Raw genomic sequence first — 19,292 nt, 5'->3', positions numbered from 1 at the left:
GGTGAGCCTTTACAAGAGCAGTATCCGCCTAAATGGGCACCTTCGTACGGTTCTGGTCTGATAACAACGTAATTTTGCTCAAAGTTCTCTCATTAAATTAGGGACTACTTTCAGGCCGGCCAGGACCAGTTCGTATTACTGACGTTGCATTCGTCAAATGATAGCGATGAAGAGAGCTGGATCTAATTAGCGGGCAATAATTAAAAATTCAATGAAGTGTCCATTGCGTCTGCCGCGCGTTTTCTAGTCGTAGATGAGGAGCAGATGCGTCCACTTTTTCTAATGGCTCAGACTGCTCGGCCTGCTTGTCAGTTGGCTATCTCATTTATGGTTTTATTCCGTGCATCTAGTTCGATGCCCTTCAACCAAATACGACTTCGCGTTGTCTGATGCTTCATTTGTGTATACATAAAGTGTGGACACTGCCTGACGCTCCTGTAATCACTCCATAGCTCTGCATGTAATATAAGGTTGAATACCTCCTGCGATAAACTGTGAACATATTGTTAGCTCGACTAAACGTGTACGTTTTTGTAATTAAAAAAAGTGTATTTCTATTAATATTGACCATCCACTAACTAATTTTAAGAATAAATCTACTCATGAGCCATTTAACGTTCCTCCAGAACTTCCTTGCTCCATGAATAATGGACACCCATCCGATGTTTCAATAGAGTTATCAAAATTTATTGTAATCAACGCGTAGTATTAAAGATGGATATGAGGCAATCATGCAAAGTAGGAAAAATGATAAATCACTTCCAAGCAAAGTGTTGAATTTTTAGATATTAAAACAATAATATTTTATCAGCATTCTTCCATTTTTTTCATATTTTTGCTTACCGCTGCCTGTTTACCCGCGCTCATTATTCCAAATCTACGCGCCACCCCCACCGATCGCGCTCCCAGCGCGGATCATCATCATCCGTCCCTTAGTTCTACAGTCGATCACCTTAAGCCACTTCACACGCCGTTCAACCAGCCCACATCACCCGGCAGGCCCTCTTAGCGCTATCGAGTCCGACATCACCCAGCCTAAACAAACCGTTCACCTTTTAGCGGTGAAAGTTGGCAGGTTTCTGATGCAGGCCTGCTGATATTCCTGTGCCCCGGCTTCTTAGGCTATCGCAACTGCTGCTACGGCTCTGTCCCAGCGGTCCGTCTCCGGTCGTAGGGAGGTAGTCTGCTATAGGTTGTGTCCGTCTGCAAATCAGCCAGCCATTGAACCAGCGCCGTTTGCCGTGGGCGCAGCAAAACCACTACGACGAGAGGTACTAACTACCAGGGGACGGCGCTGAAGTACACACAGTTGACAGTGGGTTTCGTAGTGAGCATCAACACTATTGTTACTTGTTGTTTAGGGGAAGACCAGTTGCCTGATCGTCGACGGAGTAAATCGCTCGTGTCTGGAGTGAGCGATTGGGCTGCAGTGTTTCCGATAGAACTGGTGACCAAACAGACAAGCACCGTCACTCCGGAGCAGTCATATTCTGGATAAAAATTAGTGAAGCGGCCGACGAGAAGACCCCTGGGTGTTCTGTCGCTATTCTAGAACAAGTCTGTATTGTATTCGTGTGGCCGTATAGTGGTCTTGGTCGCTGTGCCTCGACGTCAGGACGTCACCGAGCAGAAACTAGTGGATAGTTGGATTTTGCTGCATCGAAGGACCGTCATGTGTATGTGACGGTTTCGCTTTTGACTTGTCGTCGTCTTCGTTTGTCGCTTGTCTCTGATGAGAGAACAACATTAAAGGGAACGTTGCCTCTAGCCCAGCTTAACCCCCCTAATCTGAAGGAACCGGCGAAATGAATTGCCCTTAAGCAGGTGAACAGCAATAGCGAATTGTCGTGACGGTTTGTTTGCGGAAATTTTCTAAAGTTAGTGGCGTGATTCGAGTGGCGACAGTAACAAAGTGGCGACTTTGAAATGATCGAGAAGTTCGGCCACCGCCGAAAGCTGCTTTTAGAATGGAGATAAAGCGGGTGGACGAGGGCGGAAGTGATATCTATTAGTGTCAGAGTAGCAAACGTTGGCGGCAGGACCCCAGTACTCGGTAGGGGTGACGTGTTCACCGACCTTTCGGGTACCTTTTGTAGAACCATTAGCGAACAGGAATAATGATTTAGTGCAGCTCCCGTCCGTACCGTCTCACCTGATTTACACAAGAAGCTAATTGGATCGAGTCAAGAAGTGAGATGACTGCCAAGCGACTCAGTTTGGGACAGTCGCTAATATGTCATATGTTTTTGGTCGTCGCTAACCGTAACCCGGCGCGGTAGAACTAATACGACATCGACTACTATTATGGCATACTGACCAAAGCCGTAAGTGGAGTGCGGCCGCAATCCTGTAGTGGTTTCTACTGTATACGTGTGTATTTGCAATCGTAAATGCAAGTGTTCAACACAATAAATAGGAATCATACGATACGTTATTCAAGTTGAGCAGATTTGTTCAGATTTGTCTAAAAAACAATCTTGTTGTTAGCAGAACAATAAGGCCATCAGTCTATCGGTAAATGCTCGATTATTCCTTCATATTCTTTACGTTACAGTTTACTGTACGCGGAACAAACGTGGCAATTGTTCGATCCACACCGTGCTTAAAGTCGCACCTACCGCTACCATTGCGGAAGTTTTTCAATGCCATGGACGACCATCGCTATTATAGAAAGCTCGTTTTAAATCTGGTCTTCTGTGTAGTCGGCCCATAGTCTATGAGGAGCAGTTAAATCTGGTGATGTTTTAAGGTTACAGTACTTTAATAATAATAACGAAACAAAACCGTTGAGCTCCGCGCATGTCGGCTAATACGAAAGTACTGCAATAGATCTTCTGGTAAAGCTGCCGTTGAGAACGTTGCTAACAGTTTGATCATCCACTTTCTCGGACGTATTATTGTGCGCTATGTGTGTTCGAGCCACTATCTTGCTGTGGCTTCCGAAGTGAACCTGATAAAATCGCTACGGTGGCTCGATTGTCAGTGAAATTGTTCGCAAGCTAAGTTGATCGATTCACCAGTTGTCTGTCTGCCCGCTGATGCTGGCCACGGACACTCAGGTGTCCACCGCGTGTTTAGATCTTGGCCCTGGGCTGTGGTGATCGGAATAGTGGATGCGCTGCTGCTTTTGTTGCTAACAACCACCAGGAGCTTCATGTAGTTTTAGCAGAAACAGTGGGCAAGTTTATTCCGATATATAACACTCAACTAGAGAGACGGTCCCGAAAACGGGAACCGTTCGAGACAATAACCCCATATGGACAACTATGCTGCATTCCGCACATTGATGTTCTTTGGTCCAACAAGAGACATCTGTTTTGGTATACCATACAGGTTAAGGTAGTGGCTAGCAGCTGGAGAATCCATGGTATACAAACTCCCATGACGCCATCGTAGCTGTTCGATAGATAGTTTATCAGATCAAACAATAGCCACGTTTGTTCCGCGTACAGTAAACTGTAACGTAAAGAATATGGAGGAATAATCGAGAATTTAGCGATTGACTGGTGGGCTCGTTGTTCTGCTAACAACAGGATTGTTTTCTAGACAAATCTGAACAAATCTGCTCAACTTGCACTTCTTGAACACTCACATTTACGCTGGTCAGACGATGGCAAATACATACATATGCAGTAGAAGCCACTGCAGGATTACGGCCGCAGTCCACTCACGATTTTGGTCAGTATGCCATCATAGCAGTCGATGTCGTACTAGTTCTACCGTGCCGGGTTACGGCGACCAAAAACACATGACATATTAGCAACCGTCCGAAACCGAGCAGGTTGGTCGTCGTGTCACTTCTTAACTCGATCCAATTAGCTTCTTGTGTAAATCAGCTGGGAGGGCTGAGAAACTGTGCTAGGAACTTCAAGCTAAGAGCTGGACGATCCCTTGCTGTTGATCGTGGTAGCAAGCACTTAGTTTAAATTATAACCATGCACTATTTCTGCAATCCGTTTGTTCAATAACAACAGTAGAATAATAAAGCCAGAAGGGTCGAATATTCCTTCGTGCTTTAGGTGTTACAGTTTACTGTACGTCGAAGAAGCGTGGCAACTATTCCGTCTCATAAACTAGGGAGATCTTTTTCCTATTTGTACACCATGGATTTTTCAATTGCTAGCCACATTCCTAATCTGTGTGGTAGATGAAAACAGAGAGAAAATTAGTGTACACAAGCAATTATAAACGCATCGCGGAGAGCAACATATGTGTCCATATGGCGTTCTTGTCCGAAATGATTCCCATTTGCAGAGCCATCTCGGAATAAATTTGCTAGCTGTTCCTGCTGAAACTGCGGGAACCTCCCGGTGGTTGTTAGCAGCAGCGCATCGACACTTCATACGTCCCATCATCATCATAGCTCAGGGCTAAAATCTAACTACGCGGTGGGCATCGGAGTGTCGATGGCCAGCGTTAGTAAACGGAGCAGGACAGATAGACAGTTGGTAGATCGATCGACTTAGCTAACGACTAACTTTACTGTCGACCGCCGACAATCCAGCGACGGTAGCGATTTTATCAGGATCATTTGAGCCACTTCCTCGTTTCGGCTACCGTAGCTAGAGAGTGGTTCAAATAGCGCATGGGACAATACGTCCAAGAAAGTCGATGGTCAGCGACGTTCTCAGCGGCACGTTTGCGAAAAGGTCTATTGTAGCAGTTTCGAATTGGTCGATGTGCACAGAACTCGACGTTTATAGCCATTGACATACTGTTGTCTCGTTTCAGTCGTAGTAGCAATGATGATGGAAAAATTTGATTCGGCGTATACACACACAGTATAACAGTAAAAGCTGTAGAAGCTGCTCACAGCGAGTGACATGTTGTCAGCGATCTCAGGACTCCCAACAGCAGTGTCTTGTAAGTGTCGTCACGGTGGCTTATTTTAGCGTGCTATACGAACATATATTTCTTTAGCAAAAACAATCAAAGTAGTAGCAGTCATCACGAGAACTGCCAACGTGCAGATTAAGGCGTTTCTAATCTGCCCAGGTGAAGAAATGACTAGCTAAAGTGTCCACGATTATTATTGGGATACTATTATTCTAGCAGAGCAAAAACAGTAGACGCTGGAAAAGCAAGATGGATCTTCAGCAGACAATTTTGTCAGGCGTGAATCGTATCACACAATCGATGCAGAGTCCCATGCGGCTCCGCGACCTAATTCGACAGATTCGAGCAGCCCGGACTGCGGCAGATGAACGGGCCGTAGTACAGAAGGAGTGCGCGTACATCCGAAGCACATTTCGAGAGGATGACAGCTTGTGGCGGTCAGTACAACTATCAGCCTGAATAATAGGATATATAAGTGTAGATAACTTGTTGGCATGTTAGCGAAATCGAATTTTCATTAGCTAACCACTAGCAGCCAACTTTATGTGCTAGTTTTAAGTTAGTCTAAGCTATAAATAACATGAAATTTCCTAAATGCTGTTACACAACTAGTTGTTAGTAGAAATGCATGCATTACCGTAGTATTATCAAGTTGCGACTAACTTTTCCCTATCTCATTAATAAACGTTTCGTTTGGAAGGACGATGTCACATTCGTACCGTCAGGGAAATTCTATCGGTTCTCGACCGCGAATATATTGGACGCTAACTCAAGGCCCTTTTACACAATTTAGGTACATTAGCTGATGATAAGTTCATAAGAGCTATGGGAGATTAGAAACGTGGCTCTATTCCTGTGTGTCGCTGCCTATGTATACTCGGTTGAGTAATGTGCGACCAGTAAGATGTTCCTAAATGATTGCATTGAAATCCATTTCGTAGTTGAAGCTGCACTGGCCCTTACCATCCTAAATATTCCGTAACGGCACGGAAGATCATTGCTATTACAGAAAGCTACCTTTAATTCTAATCTTGTGTCGCCCCGTAGAGGCAATTTTTTGATGTATTTCAACAATGATAATCAGAGGATAATGCTGTTATTTGTGACCGTTTTCACTATTGACAACTTGTCCGTGCCGAGAACAAGTTCTTATTGACTTATTCAGGCTCCATAAGAACCCATTCAACGTGTTCTTTTCATGCTTGCTCCATCTACGGAGGTGATAATTGCCATGCTGTTGGTATCAAGTTCAGTATTATAAAAACGTTTTGTCTAACCACGTTTAAAGCGTCGTGTGTCGTGGCGGTACACTCGACTCTTGGGTTCGACGTAATGTCGATTAGTCATCATTACTACCTGCAGCTGAACTTCCAATGGTGTTATAGGTATCTGTTGACCGGGGTACCGGAGATTTTGAACGGGCACAAATGACTAGCGGGTCGTTCTGTAAAGGTTCATTTCTGCTCATTAAACAGTTTTACGTAGTCGCTCATATAAGACGGAGAAAAAACTGAAGCTTAAGTAGCCATACAGACCGTTCTCGTCGAAATATAAAAGCGTTCTTTGGTGCCTGAAACTCAAAACGATGAGTAACTTTCAATAAAATCGAGATCGTGTTATTGGCACTCAATACTGTAGCTGTCGGCTTTGAAGTAACTGTTTGGAAAGAACCATACGGGGACGCTTTTAGTGTCACTATGTGTCGTTTCTCGGAATCGAAGATTTCTAGAAAATTATTAGACAATTTAGTACTTGCATGTATTATTATTTATACCAGTATGATATGTAATTCGAAGAGACAGCACTATCTTCTCTCTTAAACAACTGGAACTAATACGTATGCTTTTATTTGAACTGTAGTTATGGTAACTTAATTGGTATTAGAAGCATATCCACCATATGCACAGGTTGTCGAACTAGTATACTCCTTTAGAGACTTTAATGCAAACTCATCTCAAGCAGCTTAGAAACCGTTTTAGTCTGCTCACAGTAAACGTAGTTCGGCCTTTCTACCCATTAACAGGTAAAGGAAATGTGACTCAATATACGCTGTTTAAACGCGCGTGGTTCCATCACGGTTTTCGATAAGCAAAAATCTCTGCTTAAAGTTTATGCCTTCAAAGTCTTTAGTCTCTCCTCGTAAGCGCTTCCTTCTTTTTAACTACAATCATCAATATTGCATGCTTAGTATGTCGTAATGGTTTGCGCACGGGCAGCCTGGTATAAGAAATAGGCCTAGAATAGAAAGATCGAGCTGCGGTGGTCACTTTTCTGAACTACAGTTTCAAACTACAGTACGGTAGAGTAAATGGGAAAGACGAAAAACCACGTGGTCGTCCTTTTGTTTGGTCGAAGTTTTCAGTTATATATGAACAATGTTATATAATAACGGGACTTTATAAATGTAATAATTCTAATGATATGTATAACTTGATTGATTTCAGAGCCACTTTTGAAATAAATCCGATCCCCGGCTTCTTTTCAAAATGGCTGGCTCAAAACAGTCCTTCCTCTTCTGCTCTATGTTTAAAATTGCATCTAAATAAAAACAGACATTGCAGTGAAATCTTCCGTATATACTATAAGTATTATTTCTGACAGTAATCTCTATTCAATGTAACCACTATTCGTCGCGATTATAACTTCAAGTTGAGTTCTGAACTAGCCACTGGGTTGCTTTAAATATTCGGTCTGTAATTCTGTGAACGCTTCTGCTCACAATATGCAGATCTTCTGAACTGTGGGCCAGAAAGTGGTAATTTTTGTAGTTCATTTTTGCATCGAGGATAAAATTCTCGTCGTGTAAAAAAATGAAATAGTCTCCTACATTACTTTTGAGCTTCGGTCTATTTTCTTAGCTTTATTGTCTTCAGAAAGCATCTATCTGACTTTTATGATATGTGAAATATACCTGAAATCTTCGTGAACAATCCGTGATAGCGTACGCTTACTGACGGAAAATTTCTTTACTCACATCTTCATCGAAATAGGAGAATCATTAGAAATGCATTTTTGAACAGCAGCGATTTCCTATTGGTCCGTGCTTGCGTCTGCTTCCACTTTTTTTTGTAAGCGCATTATTTTTTGCGAGGCGGCACATCGTCAATTTCGAGTGATTCACCAAGTTTATAATCTTGGGGGACGCTTCGTCCAGCGCTTAGAAATTAAATAATAACCAATCCTTACTCAAGCTTCGAAAATGACGCACTGTTGTTCGCCCTGACCAGCTTGTCGTCTTTGAAGCAACCGGCTTTCGTTTTACGCCAGGGGTAGCGGGTAAATGCATGCCCACTACGACAAAAACAGTTCGTTAAACTTTGTCCCAGTTTCGGTACCCTGCTCTGTATAACTAGTATTTAGTGTCACGTTTCCATCCTGACATATTTCATATTTACTGGCTGAATTGAAAATCAATATAATGAAAAGGAATTGAATGCGCTTCCTATAAGCTATTCTGTAAAATCTATTAATATGTTATTCTCTTTGTGTTTTAGGTGTCGTAACGTCGCTAAGCTCTTATACATTCATATGCTGGGCTATCCAGCCCATTTTGGACAGCTCGAATGTCTGAAACTAATTGCATCACAACGATTCACCGACAAACGCATCGGGTAACTATGACGTTAAACGTTTCATCTCTTACGTTAATGAAAATACGTACGGATACCCCATCCTGTGACATAAGTTTGACTGAAACAAACGCACGTGGTATTGTCAGCAGTTAAACGCAAAAGTGTTGGCTTATCATATGAAACCTAATTACAAGGATTGCTACTTATTTTTGCATTCTAATCTTTAAGCAATCGTTGCGCCTATTGTAAATTTGGATGGAACAGACTCTGATAACTTAGTAGGTATTATCATCAATATGAATTTGCTACAAACCGGCAGCAAACATGGATCCTACAAGGTAAAGGAAACCATAAAATTTAACTATTGTTATAAATGGATTACCTGTAATAAATAAAGCACGTTACACGAGAGCAGGTTCTAAACTACTCTCGTATAATATTGTTGCTTCGGATCAATCCTGCTCGGTAGCTAGCTTCGTCCTTTAGTTAGGTCTTGATATTTACTCCCGAATACGACTTTAGGGCAGATCGATACTTGCCATATTGATCTAGTGTGGTACAACGTAAGTCCCCGCATTATTATTATTAGTAATTAAAAGTTAACAGAACTTATTCTTTTTTAACTTTCCTGTCGTTTACGTGTTATATGGTAGTTTGCTTCACAGATCACATAAGCCCCGATACTGTCATCTATAGAGCCTTATTCGCGACATTGTGTCGTTCGTTTCTGCGCAAATGATTACTCCGATCCTTAAAGTGAGGAACCGCCATGATATTATATACGTCAAAATTCTTGTCGAAACACTTGCATCATCTATAATATAATTGGATTAATTGCATTCCGTAAACGGTATCAGAACGGGCAATGTTTTCTGCGTTGGATGTTCAGTATTTTTACGCAGACAGTTCACAGGCTAACAAGCCAGCAATAACGAAAAAAATGCGCGCCTGAATTTAGTAGTTTTTTTGCTATCCACAACTTTTTCATTGAGCGACTTTTCTTTTTTTTTTTGTGAGCATTGTTCGTCCGAAATGAAAATTGTTAGCAAATAAAAATAAGCCTGCTTGTAACGGACAATGTGTTCGTATTACGGCCATCGTATTTTGTGGAACGGATTATTTAGAGGAGAACTGATGCTTGTGAGCAACCATCATAGCTAGGGCAAACCGTTCGTTTCACATTTCGCTGACGAAAGTGCGATTGTAAGCTATGTTTCTATGGCATACGTCGAATGGCTGTCAGGTGGTGTCTTTCTGGTCCATTTCGTAGTTTCTACGTCAAATTTATCGTCGTTCACGCCATGTATACTCTATTCCTTTGTAAGGTAGCTATATTGTGTGTCTCCCATATTCTAACTCATGGCATAGATTCTTAGTAAGCGGCTGTGTTAGCAGTCTTAACTAAGCAGCAAACATCCTCAATATGGACGGAACCATACAGGCCATACTTATACTGAATTTCCATCTACTTCACTCTGTTGAAACGCCACGTGCAACAATGCGGTCCTCAAAAGCAGCAACCTACAATATAGTCTCGCGTGTCCTTTAATTTAATTAATTGTTGTTCGGCCAACTTAACTATTCATTCGGTCAACAATGCAAACGCTTCGAAATCGACGTCCCGAGCCTCTAAGAGATGGCATCAGAAGGTTTAGTCGGACCCTCCTGATGAAAACGAATTGAAAATTAGCCGCTTTTCCTCGCGTCGTTCTACACAATATACTCACAGATCTGATATTATTGCTTTCGTGTGCAGAAATGGATACATTCATTGGGCGAATGTTTTAAGAAAGCTATATATATATATATATATACCATGTATATAATAATAATGAACAGAAACTACCTCCGTAACGTGATGTCACACGTAGAACTTATGATCATACGCTTTAGATGTTTCAGCGATGCCCGGTTCATAGGTATGTAATTTTGATATAGATAATACATTTAAAATAAATATAAAAAAAAATAAATAAATTTAAGTCTCTACCGAACAATATACGACGCTGTACAACTATTAACTTGGATAATTTGCTAATGATTATTTTACCAGTGTTGGAAATATGAAGAATTGTGTCAGCATATATATATATATTGTGGCATTTGGATAAACTGCAAACGTGTACACCGAGTCCCTATTAAATACTGGAACTGTTTCCTCTCCTATGTGTATATTAGATACTTAGGTGCGATGCTTTTACTTGACGAACGACAAGACGTCCACTTGCTCGTGACAAATTCGCTCAAGAACGACCTTAACTCGCAGACACAGTTCATCGTTGGTTTAGCGTTGTGCACACTGGCGGCTATATGTAGTCCCGAAATGTCTAGAGATCTGGCAGGTGAAGTGGAGCGTCTTCTCAAGACCTCTTCAAACCCCTACATCAAAAAAAAAGCCGCCCTGGCAGCTTTTCGCATTATAAGGTAAGGCTGCGAATAGCTGATTCTCAGTATTATACTGAATAATTTGAGAGCTTCTACATATAATTTGTACAACCCTCGCACCGTCCTACTTTTAGTACTACTACTGTTATTATTTTACGTACTCGCAACGTGTTTAAGATGAAGTTATGTTTCCACCGGACTAATTGACATTTGTGCAAAAATCGGGCAATTTCACCCATATTTTGTTTCTGATTTTGAACTTCATACGCTTCTGTGCCTGTTATGATCTTTTTTAGACGAGTGCCAGAATTAATGGAAATGTTTATACCAGCCACACGTTCTCTACTGTCAGAGAAAAATCACGGTGTGCTAATCACTGCAGTTGTGCTGGTTCACGAAATGTGTGAACGATCACCAGACACGTTAGGTTACTTCCGCAAATCTGTGCCGCAACTGGTTCGCGTGCTCAAAAATCTCATTTTGTCTGGGTACTCGCCAGAACACGACGTCTGTGGCGTATCTGACCCTTTTCTACAGATCAAAATTCTTCGGTTACTCCGCCTGCTTGGTAGGAATGATAGCGAATGTTCGGAAGCCATGAACGACATACTTGCACAGGTAGGAGCCCTTACAATGTTTTGTTCGATCTCGTAAGTTTCCTATCAGAAATAAGTGGTCTGAGACGTACGCTCTTTGAGGAGACTGCCGCAAGCTACATTTCTGAAAGATTTGTGTAAAGTATAAATGTGGGTCAAACATACTGAAGTAGGTTAGCCATTGTAACTCTGTTCTTCATTTGTGATCCACTACGTCGATTGACATTTTGCATTACTTACTATCTAATAACGAAATTCAATGAAGTTACGGTTTAGAGAAAAGATGATAATAAAAAAAACAAATACAACCAAAACTCATATTATTCACAGGTGGCAACAAATACGGAGACGGCAAAAAATGTTGGCAATGCAATCCTCTACGAATCGGTGTTAACTATTATGGATATCCGCTCAGAGTCGGGACTTCGTGTATTGGGTGTTAACATCCTCGGACGGTTTTTATTGAACACTGACAAAAATATTCGTTACGTTGCATTAACTACACTCTACCGAACAGTAAAGGCTGACTATCAGGCGGTACAAAGACATAGGTACGTCCACTGGTTGTCAAAATAATCTCATTTCTTTCTTTTTAAATTTACTCATTTCGCTCAGTTCTACATTTCGGTAACAATAATAACTATAAACTAGTAGGAGTTTGTGCGCTGACGATCGCGAAAACGGCTTTAACAATTTTTTTGATAAGTTATGTGTAGGCTTAATCTGACAAGTCAGTACTATGCTAAAATCGACACGCTTCTCAAAAGTGCTTTTCAAACTGGAGAGTACCAAAAGCTTTAAGCTCCAATGTAGCCTGGGGAGATAACCATTGAACCACATTTCAACAGCAGTTAAAAATCTAAAGTATCGAAAGGTTGCTTTATTCCCCGAGCTTCAACAACCAGGTGTGAAATTGGGTTTTTTGTTTCATCGCGAAGCCAAATGTGGGCTTTCAACTAGAAAACCGTTGAATTTCTTTTTAAAACGCTTACTTGGTTTAATTATCAAGCGGCCTAATGTTTACATGGAGTTTTCGAAATCGTTGTCAGCTTTACAGCGAGGTAGGGGAATTACCGCAGGGGTACTGGCTCAATGGTCGGTTTAATTGCAGTGGCTTAAGTGTGATATTTGAAATATCTAAATCAGCGTAACTGAGTAAACTATTAAAATGAATGAAGTAATGTGACCGAATTTTTAAAACAGGAAAATAGGCAGCGAAGTGACGAACAATGCACTGAGCCTACTGGAGAGGGGCCGCGGGAGAAATGTAACAAGAAAACTACCATGAGACAAAAAGGCCGAGCGGCGACAGATACTTGGTACTGGTATTGTTTTCGATAGTAAGACTAACAGCAATAATAATAAGCTTCTACAGTTGTGGTGTAAGGCCATAACATAGATTTCTGCTCTTTTCTTCTATTTTCAGAAATACAATCGTCGACTGCTTAAAAGACCCCGACGTGTCTATTCGAAGAAGAGCCCTGGAGTTGTGTTTTGCACTAATCAATTCGCAAAATATAGAGTTCATGACTCGGTAAACGCATTACAAATTTTACCTTTTTGTGTACAGAATCGCTAAGCTTTTAATACAATAATTTACGTATTTTTACGAATTTGGAGAATCCGCCAGTTGTTATTTTTGGTGATTTCATCGGTCGAAGACTGAATCCGTACAAATTATGAAAAATCGATTTCTGTGAATATTTCAGTGAATTGTTGATCTTCCTCGAGAGCGCGGAACCCGAGTTCGCACAGAGTTGTTCGAGTAACTTATTCCTAGCCACGGAAACGTACGCCCCGTCAAAAAAGTGGCACGTCGAAACCATGATCAATGCGCTTACGCTAGCAGGTGAGAAGCGTTTTTGTTTAGATTATAACACAACGCTTTAGCATGTTCCAATTCGAGCGTGTAAAACGGTAGGAGATAGCTGCAACCGGAATCACACATACTCAATGCGAGCCTAGTAGAAACTGAAACTTATAAGAAAGAAAATTAACTTTATCAGCAAGAAAATGCGGTGATAACACTGCTTAAAATGTGGCCTTTTTAATCGTCAAATCAATACCTACTTGCAAAATTTAGTATCAGTGAGGTACGACAAGCATGCTTATTTACGCTTACAATATAAACGATAGAATACACACGTCTCACTTCTGACTCACTTCTCGACTAAATTTTGCGTTTCCTTTTATATAGGCAACTACGTTAACGATGATGTCGTCGGTTCATTAATTCAACTTCTAAGTGCGTGTGAAGATAACAACCTATACACGTTTGCTGTTCGGCGTCTCTGGAAAGAAATGTCTGGAATTGAACCTGCTAGTGAGGTATCAGCGTACCAACCGTTGTGTCAAGTGGGTACCATGTTTAAATACTTTCATCTTTTCCAAGATTTCTTCTCGTTCATTGAGTGTTGTTTATATACCTCTACTAGAAATTAGCTTATATATTCAAGCGGTTTTCGTAAAATACCTCCATGCCGTAAAGCGTATAATTGAACTTTACTTTGAATTTACATTATTACTAAGATATGAATAGCTTCATCACTGTGTTAACGTTCTCAAATGAAAAGTCAGCTGGTCTGCCTCGATGTTTCTGCTATTCTAATATCACGAATATATCTATTTTAAATGGCCCGTTCTAAAAAAGGTCAAAATGTGTACCACACGATGTGATACAGCTTGCGCTAGCGATCCCGCATTGCGGAACCATTCACAGCCTTGCCCAGTCTAAGATGTTTGTTGTTTGTTAGCTACATCGCAAATCATTTTTTTCCAAACTCCCATTATCATGTTTAACTCGTGTTGAATCTTTTTAAATGCGTCAAGGTTGCATGTTGGGCTATTGGTGAGTTTGGTGATCTTCTGCTAGCCACTGGCGATAACGATGACAATGGAGATGTGGCCAAAGAAGGTGAGGCCGGAGTAATCGCCTTTTTCGAACAGTGGCTTTTGTTCAACATCCAGCTGAGCGTGGCAACGCGAGCTTATGCGCTGCTTGCGCTCCAAAAACTCAGTGTGCGATTTTCGTCGGAGAGTTCCAATCGGTATGTCGGCAATGTTTCATATCAGCCAACTCTATCAGTAAGTTTAAAAGTTCGCTGGTTGAAATGTATACCAATCGAGCTGGTGCAGCATGGACTTACTGGATAAAATCACCTCTAATTGAAAGTAGTTGTCATAAGAACACAGATAACATCCTTTGGTACAGCGGTCATGCAGACAACCAGCACTTTAGCAGGCCGTTGCTGGTGTTGCCACAAAGAAAAATCCTTGCCAGTGAATTGGTGACATCCGACTAATTAAATTTAGAAAGATATACTCGGCAGGTAACAAGATGTTCGCGTCCTGTACTACACACTACGCATTGAAAAATCCTTCTACTTACCGATAGCTTTATCGACAACTAACAACGCATTGGCGTTCAACATTTACAGTATCAAGTGCGCTGTGGACTCGTTATCGTCCAGCGTTCATGTTGAATTGCAGCAGCGGGCGTCAGAGTTCGCGGCGTTATTTACGCGGCACGACAATCTGCGGCCCGCTTTGTTAGAACGGATGCCCCCGATAACGGTAGGATAATTCATAGAAGTAGGTTTAGTGGGATGGAATGTAAGGCCATCTTTGGGATGGTTCTAAGTTCCGTCCTCGTTTTTTCTACCCTTTTAACGATATCTTGTAGTAAAAAGGGCTTAGTAAGCAACGGTTTTTCTATATCACGGATGTAAAGCGGAAAGACTTGAAACATTGCGTATAAACAACGTAATGATAATTCTTAAATACAAACTACATCAGATCCGTTCTAGCAGTATGACTATTTTCTTAATCGACATACCTTTTTTTCAGATGAAACCTTCAATTAAGTCTCATCAGCACCAGACCGTCTCAGATGAAGTTTCAACAACGATTAGTAATATTAATTCGGTATGTTGCATGCCGGATATGGTCATGCATACTATTATAATATGCATTGAGTAGAACTAGTTCACCTTTGTATCAGCCTTACAAATTCGAAACGCTTCTGTACACAAAATAGCACAACAATTCGACACTGTAAAATAAATTTCCTATTTGTGACACGTTAACCTTTTTCTGCTCTTAGGTCGACATATCGCCTACTGTGACAACCAATGTCACAAACAATAACGGCCATACCGGAGTCGATAATCTGCTCGATTTCTTGGCCGTTCCTGATGAAGTCATTGGTGTCCCGCCCACGTCACAAGTGTTGAATGCGTCTCCTGGAGCTATTGTCGATAACATAAACCTCTCATCGGCTAGTACAAATAATAATACTGCGCTTTTTGACCTCCTCGGTGACCTGGGAGGTGAGTCAAATGGAAAATTCCATTAAATGAGTAGGAATAAAATCGTTTGCAGTTTCACGATCGTAATGCTGTGGAAGGTTAGGATCATGTTCTGACGTACGTACAATATTTTGGGGACCTAAAAGCCCGAAGAAACTTCGAGTTCATAACAGCTTAACAAACATGTAAATTTTGAATTGTATGACAAATTTGAATGGGTTTGTGTTGAAATCTCATCATACAGCTGGTTATTACGAGCGAATCTGGCAAATTTTGAAATTAAATAACTTTTTAACTACGTGCCCAGTGCAGATGAAATTTAGAAACTTTTGCATGAAAACCGTTAAGGTCTACTTCAAAAGAAATGAGTTTAGGAAGAAAAAAAATCAGGTTTTGAAAGTCAATGCTCCATAGTAAACTTTTGGCCGAAGATCTTAGCGCTGAGGAAATTCATCAAAGATGGGTGAAAACGTTAGGCAAGGAGCTTTTGAGCGGAAGCACGGTACTTGAGTCGTGTGAACGTTTTGAGAACGGGATTACTGGAGTGCTGAAGACCGGTAAGAAAATTAGCAGATGTCGGGATCCGAATGAGAAGAACGTATTGCTGTACTCGAGGGAACTTTTCACGAAAGTAGAGCTCGAAGTGTAATCTGTTGGCCAAAACTGACGCTTTACATGTGACGTGTTGCAAAATTATAACTCGGATACTAGAACAGAAATTTAGTATGAGTTAACTTTGGGCTTGTTGGAAATTCATGCGAAAATCGTGTGTACTCCACGTACAATTCACGGAATTTTAATCAACAAAAAATCCGATCTTTACCACCGACCGAAAAGGGACTAATTGAGATGGTGGCGTTGTCCTCACGAGAAGTTAGGTTTGGTGACGGTATCGAGTAGATTCGTACGTAAGGTGGTGGCAGTACTTGCAATGAATATGAGATACTAATGAAAATGAAACAACCAACACCGCCCACTATATCAACTCCCTCAAGAAATTTAAATCATTGGCATAGAAATCGAAAGCGCGTAGTACGATTACTTAATAACAATACCAGACCTCAACGCTATGTTTCAATTAAACCCTAGATTGAGAAAAGGAACATCCAACGGTGACCTCAATCCACCTGTTTTCCTGCTTTAAGTCCGTGTAATTGCAGAGATTTGTATGCTGTAAAAAGGGCAACTCGTGGGCAAGCGTATCGCATTATCGATTTACTTCAACAAACCATAGATAAATTAATTATATATGGGGACGTGAATGGTAGGTACATCTTTGTATACAGCTAAGACAAGTGAGTTAAAAATCCTCTAACAACTATTAAAAATCATCACTCTAGCCCAACTGTAATATTAATTTAGTTTCAAAGTTTGCTGGATTCGGATGTAACAGCCTAATATATGGATTATTCGACTGACTTTGTTTTGATTCTGTTTAAGGTTCCACGCCAACTGCTCCAGTCGGCGTCGTACCAGCGCCGTCTATACCAAACTCGATCGGCTTCCTGGGAAGTGACATTCTGGTCTCTTCAGCAGATAAGAAGCTCAATCAGAGGAATTCTATGCTTCAGGGAAATAATGATGCTCTCGCAAACAACCTCTCGCTCAGTCTCGACTCCATGGGACTTTCAGGTAGCACGGAGCTTACGTGCCAGCAAAATGCCTGGCAAATAATACCGGCTATCGACGTTGATGACCTGCATATAACAATGAAATATCCTCAGGTGGGTGAGGTAATAAGCTGGTAATTAACCTGGTTAGGAAAGTATGTCTGGTAAAAACGATAATTAGGGAAAGCAAACTTTTGAACTTTTAATTTAATCAGTGGCTAGATTTACCTTCTGCCTTTTTGAACATTATTGATTAAATCTCACATGCCATACAGCGAATTCATATTCCCGTGCGGTACAACAAAACATGTAGAATAGTTCATTAGACACTGCTTTTTTTCTAGGAGCTGCATGAAGGTATCTATTTGGTCGGAACAAGTGAATTTATGTACGAATTAAAGTTCTAACTTTATATTATTTTTTCTTTGTCTTAATTTATGATCTAGGTCGTACCCCCTGGTCAGCCAGTGATCTTTATTGTAAACATAACAAATAGGGGATTGGAACCCGTTAGTGAGTTACTTTTCCAGGTAGGTTTGCTGCAAGCGTGGAACATTTACACTATAGTCAGCTTGCGCACATAAGAAAAATGTAAAATACTTTTGTGGGGCGTGCGGGTTAGGTTTATTGTAAGTCGCACATTCATCACAAGCTATAGATCGTACACATAGATCGATATGTAACATTTTAACGTTACATTCTACAAAGGCTGTTTTAATTGTTCAAAGTCAAGCGCACTGTAAGTTTTCTATTGTGGCTGCTGCTTTGTGATTGAACAGATGGTACGACCGTAGTTTGTTACTATCTGGAAAGGTTGGTATCATTCATCGGTTTGTAGCCAAACAGACGAGAAGATCACGAGTGACCCACTTGAGGATGGGTCGTATATATATATATATATATATATATACTACGTCGGACCCACGAGGCTATCTTGCGTTGATAAATTTAGAACTGAATTTATTGATGTTGCATCCAGCTACAAGATACACTAACAGTTGCCCTGTCTAGCTAACTCCTTACCAGTTAGTAGCTGCCTGTTTTAGCGGACTTGATTTGCGTTATACCTAGTTAACTTCCTAGTGAAAATTCGTTCAAAAACAACTATGATTAAAATTTTTTTTTTATAAACTTATTTTCATCTGACTTTTCAGCCCTTCCACGGGCCCTTTAAGCATCCATTTAGGAATACGGACCTGTACAGCATTTTGACTCAGCTCGTTAAGATCTATTAGTTGATAGCAAAAAATACCCTTATTACGTAGAACGCCACGGCAAAGTTTCACCATTCAAACGAATTTTTAGACCCAAAAACTAACACTAAGGCATTGAAACATTAATCACATTTCAGTTTATCTCACCAAAAGCTTTTGGTTAGTACTAAGGTAGATCTCCATGCGAGAAATTTTTATTCCAGTACCACACAAGATAAACAATAAATACATTAATTTCAGTCTTCGGCTTTTTACATGCCCAAATATCGATTATATAATAGATATAAGGAGTATTTTCATTCAGTTCGCCGAAATTGACGTCAAAGAAAAATGTTGAAATAGTATTTTATCGCATAGAATTATATTCGAAATTGATATTGCAAAAAGAAAGAGAAAATCGAAAATTTTGCTGTAAATGAATTTTTGAACCCGCCTTGTAGGACTTGGGAAAAACAAAAAACTTTTTATGAGAGCCTTTCACCATTTCTCAAAGACAACTAAGTAAATGTCAAAAAAACAACCTATTTACTTAAATCAACATTACGCTCTATGGGATGCAAAAAACGAACCCTCCGGGAAAAATATTCGTCCAATCGGCTCAATCTTACGCACCGGTATCCCGTTCCCAAATGAGTCAGTCCAATATAAACACTTTAAGGAAGTAATTTGGAGCCCACAAACGAACGAACCAACACCGAGACACGAAAAAAGTAGAAAAAGTATAATGAGTAAGAGTAGAGCTAGATAATATATATATATATATATATATATA

The 19,292-nt window shown here is 40.6% G+C and overlaps 1 protein-coding gene across 6 annotated transcripts in view; it reads left to right on the top strand.

Annotated features, from left to right (window-relative positions):
• The first annotated feature begins 818 nt into the window (after positions 1-818).
• The window catches only part of AP-1gamma (adaptor protein complex 1, gamma subunit), a 22,089-nt gene continuing 3,615 nt past the window's right edge, over positions 819-19,292 (top strand). Inside the window, exons 1-16 of one of the 6 annotated variants that reach the window (XM_022840823.2) lie at positions 819-1,271; positions 4,732-4,863; positions 5,056-5,273; positions 8,331-8,447; positions 10,587-10,832; positions 11,090-11,411; positions 11,720-11,940; positions 12,816-12,923; positions 13,099-13,238; positions 13,587-13,744; positions 14,219-14,436; positions 14,827-14,962; positions 15,236-15,313; positions 15,492-15,717; positions 17,137-17,420; positions 17,753-17,836. In XM_022840823.2, the coding sequence (XP_022696558.1) occupies positions 5,086-5,273; positions 8,331-8,447; positions 10,587-10,832; positions 11,090-11,411; positions 11,720-11,940; positions 12,816-12,923; positions 13,099-13,238; positions 13,587-13,744; positions 14,219-14,436; positions 14,827-14,962; positions 15,236-15,313; positions 15,492-15,717; positions 17,137-17,420; positions 17,753-17,836 (2,526 nt within the window). In that variant the 5' untranslated portion in view covers positions 819-1,271; positions 4,732-4,863; positions 5,056-5,085. Of the gene's footprint in view, positions 2,325-4,565; positions 4,864-5,052; positions 5,274-8,330; positions 8,448-10,586; positions 10,833-11,089; positions 11,412-11,719; positions 11,941-12,815; positions 12,924-13,098; positions 13,239-13,586; positions 13,745-14,218; positions 14,437-14,826; positions 14,963-15,235; positions 15,314-15,491; positions 15,718-17,136; positions 17,421-17,752; positions 17,837-19,292 lie in introns of those variants that run through there. The other 5 variants (XM_022840821.2, XM_022840822.2, XM_022840819.2 and 2 more) reach the window with 5 other exon arrangements.

The sequence above is a fragment of the Varroa jacobsoni genome, unplaced genomic scaffold (assembly GCF_002532875.2).
Source record: "Varroa jacobsoni isolate VJ856 unplaced genomic scaffold, vjacob_1.0 scaffold_888, whole genome shotgun sequence".
NCBI lineage: Eukaryota > Metazoa > Arthropoda > Arachnida > Mesostigmata > Varroidae > Varroa > Varroa jacobsoni.
Note: the sequence above shows the minus strand (reverse complement) of the source record. Positions and strands in the feature narration are given on the sequence as shown.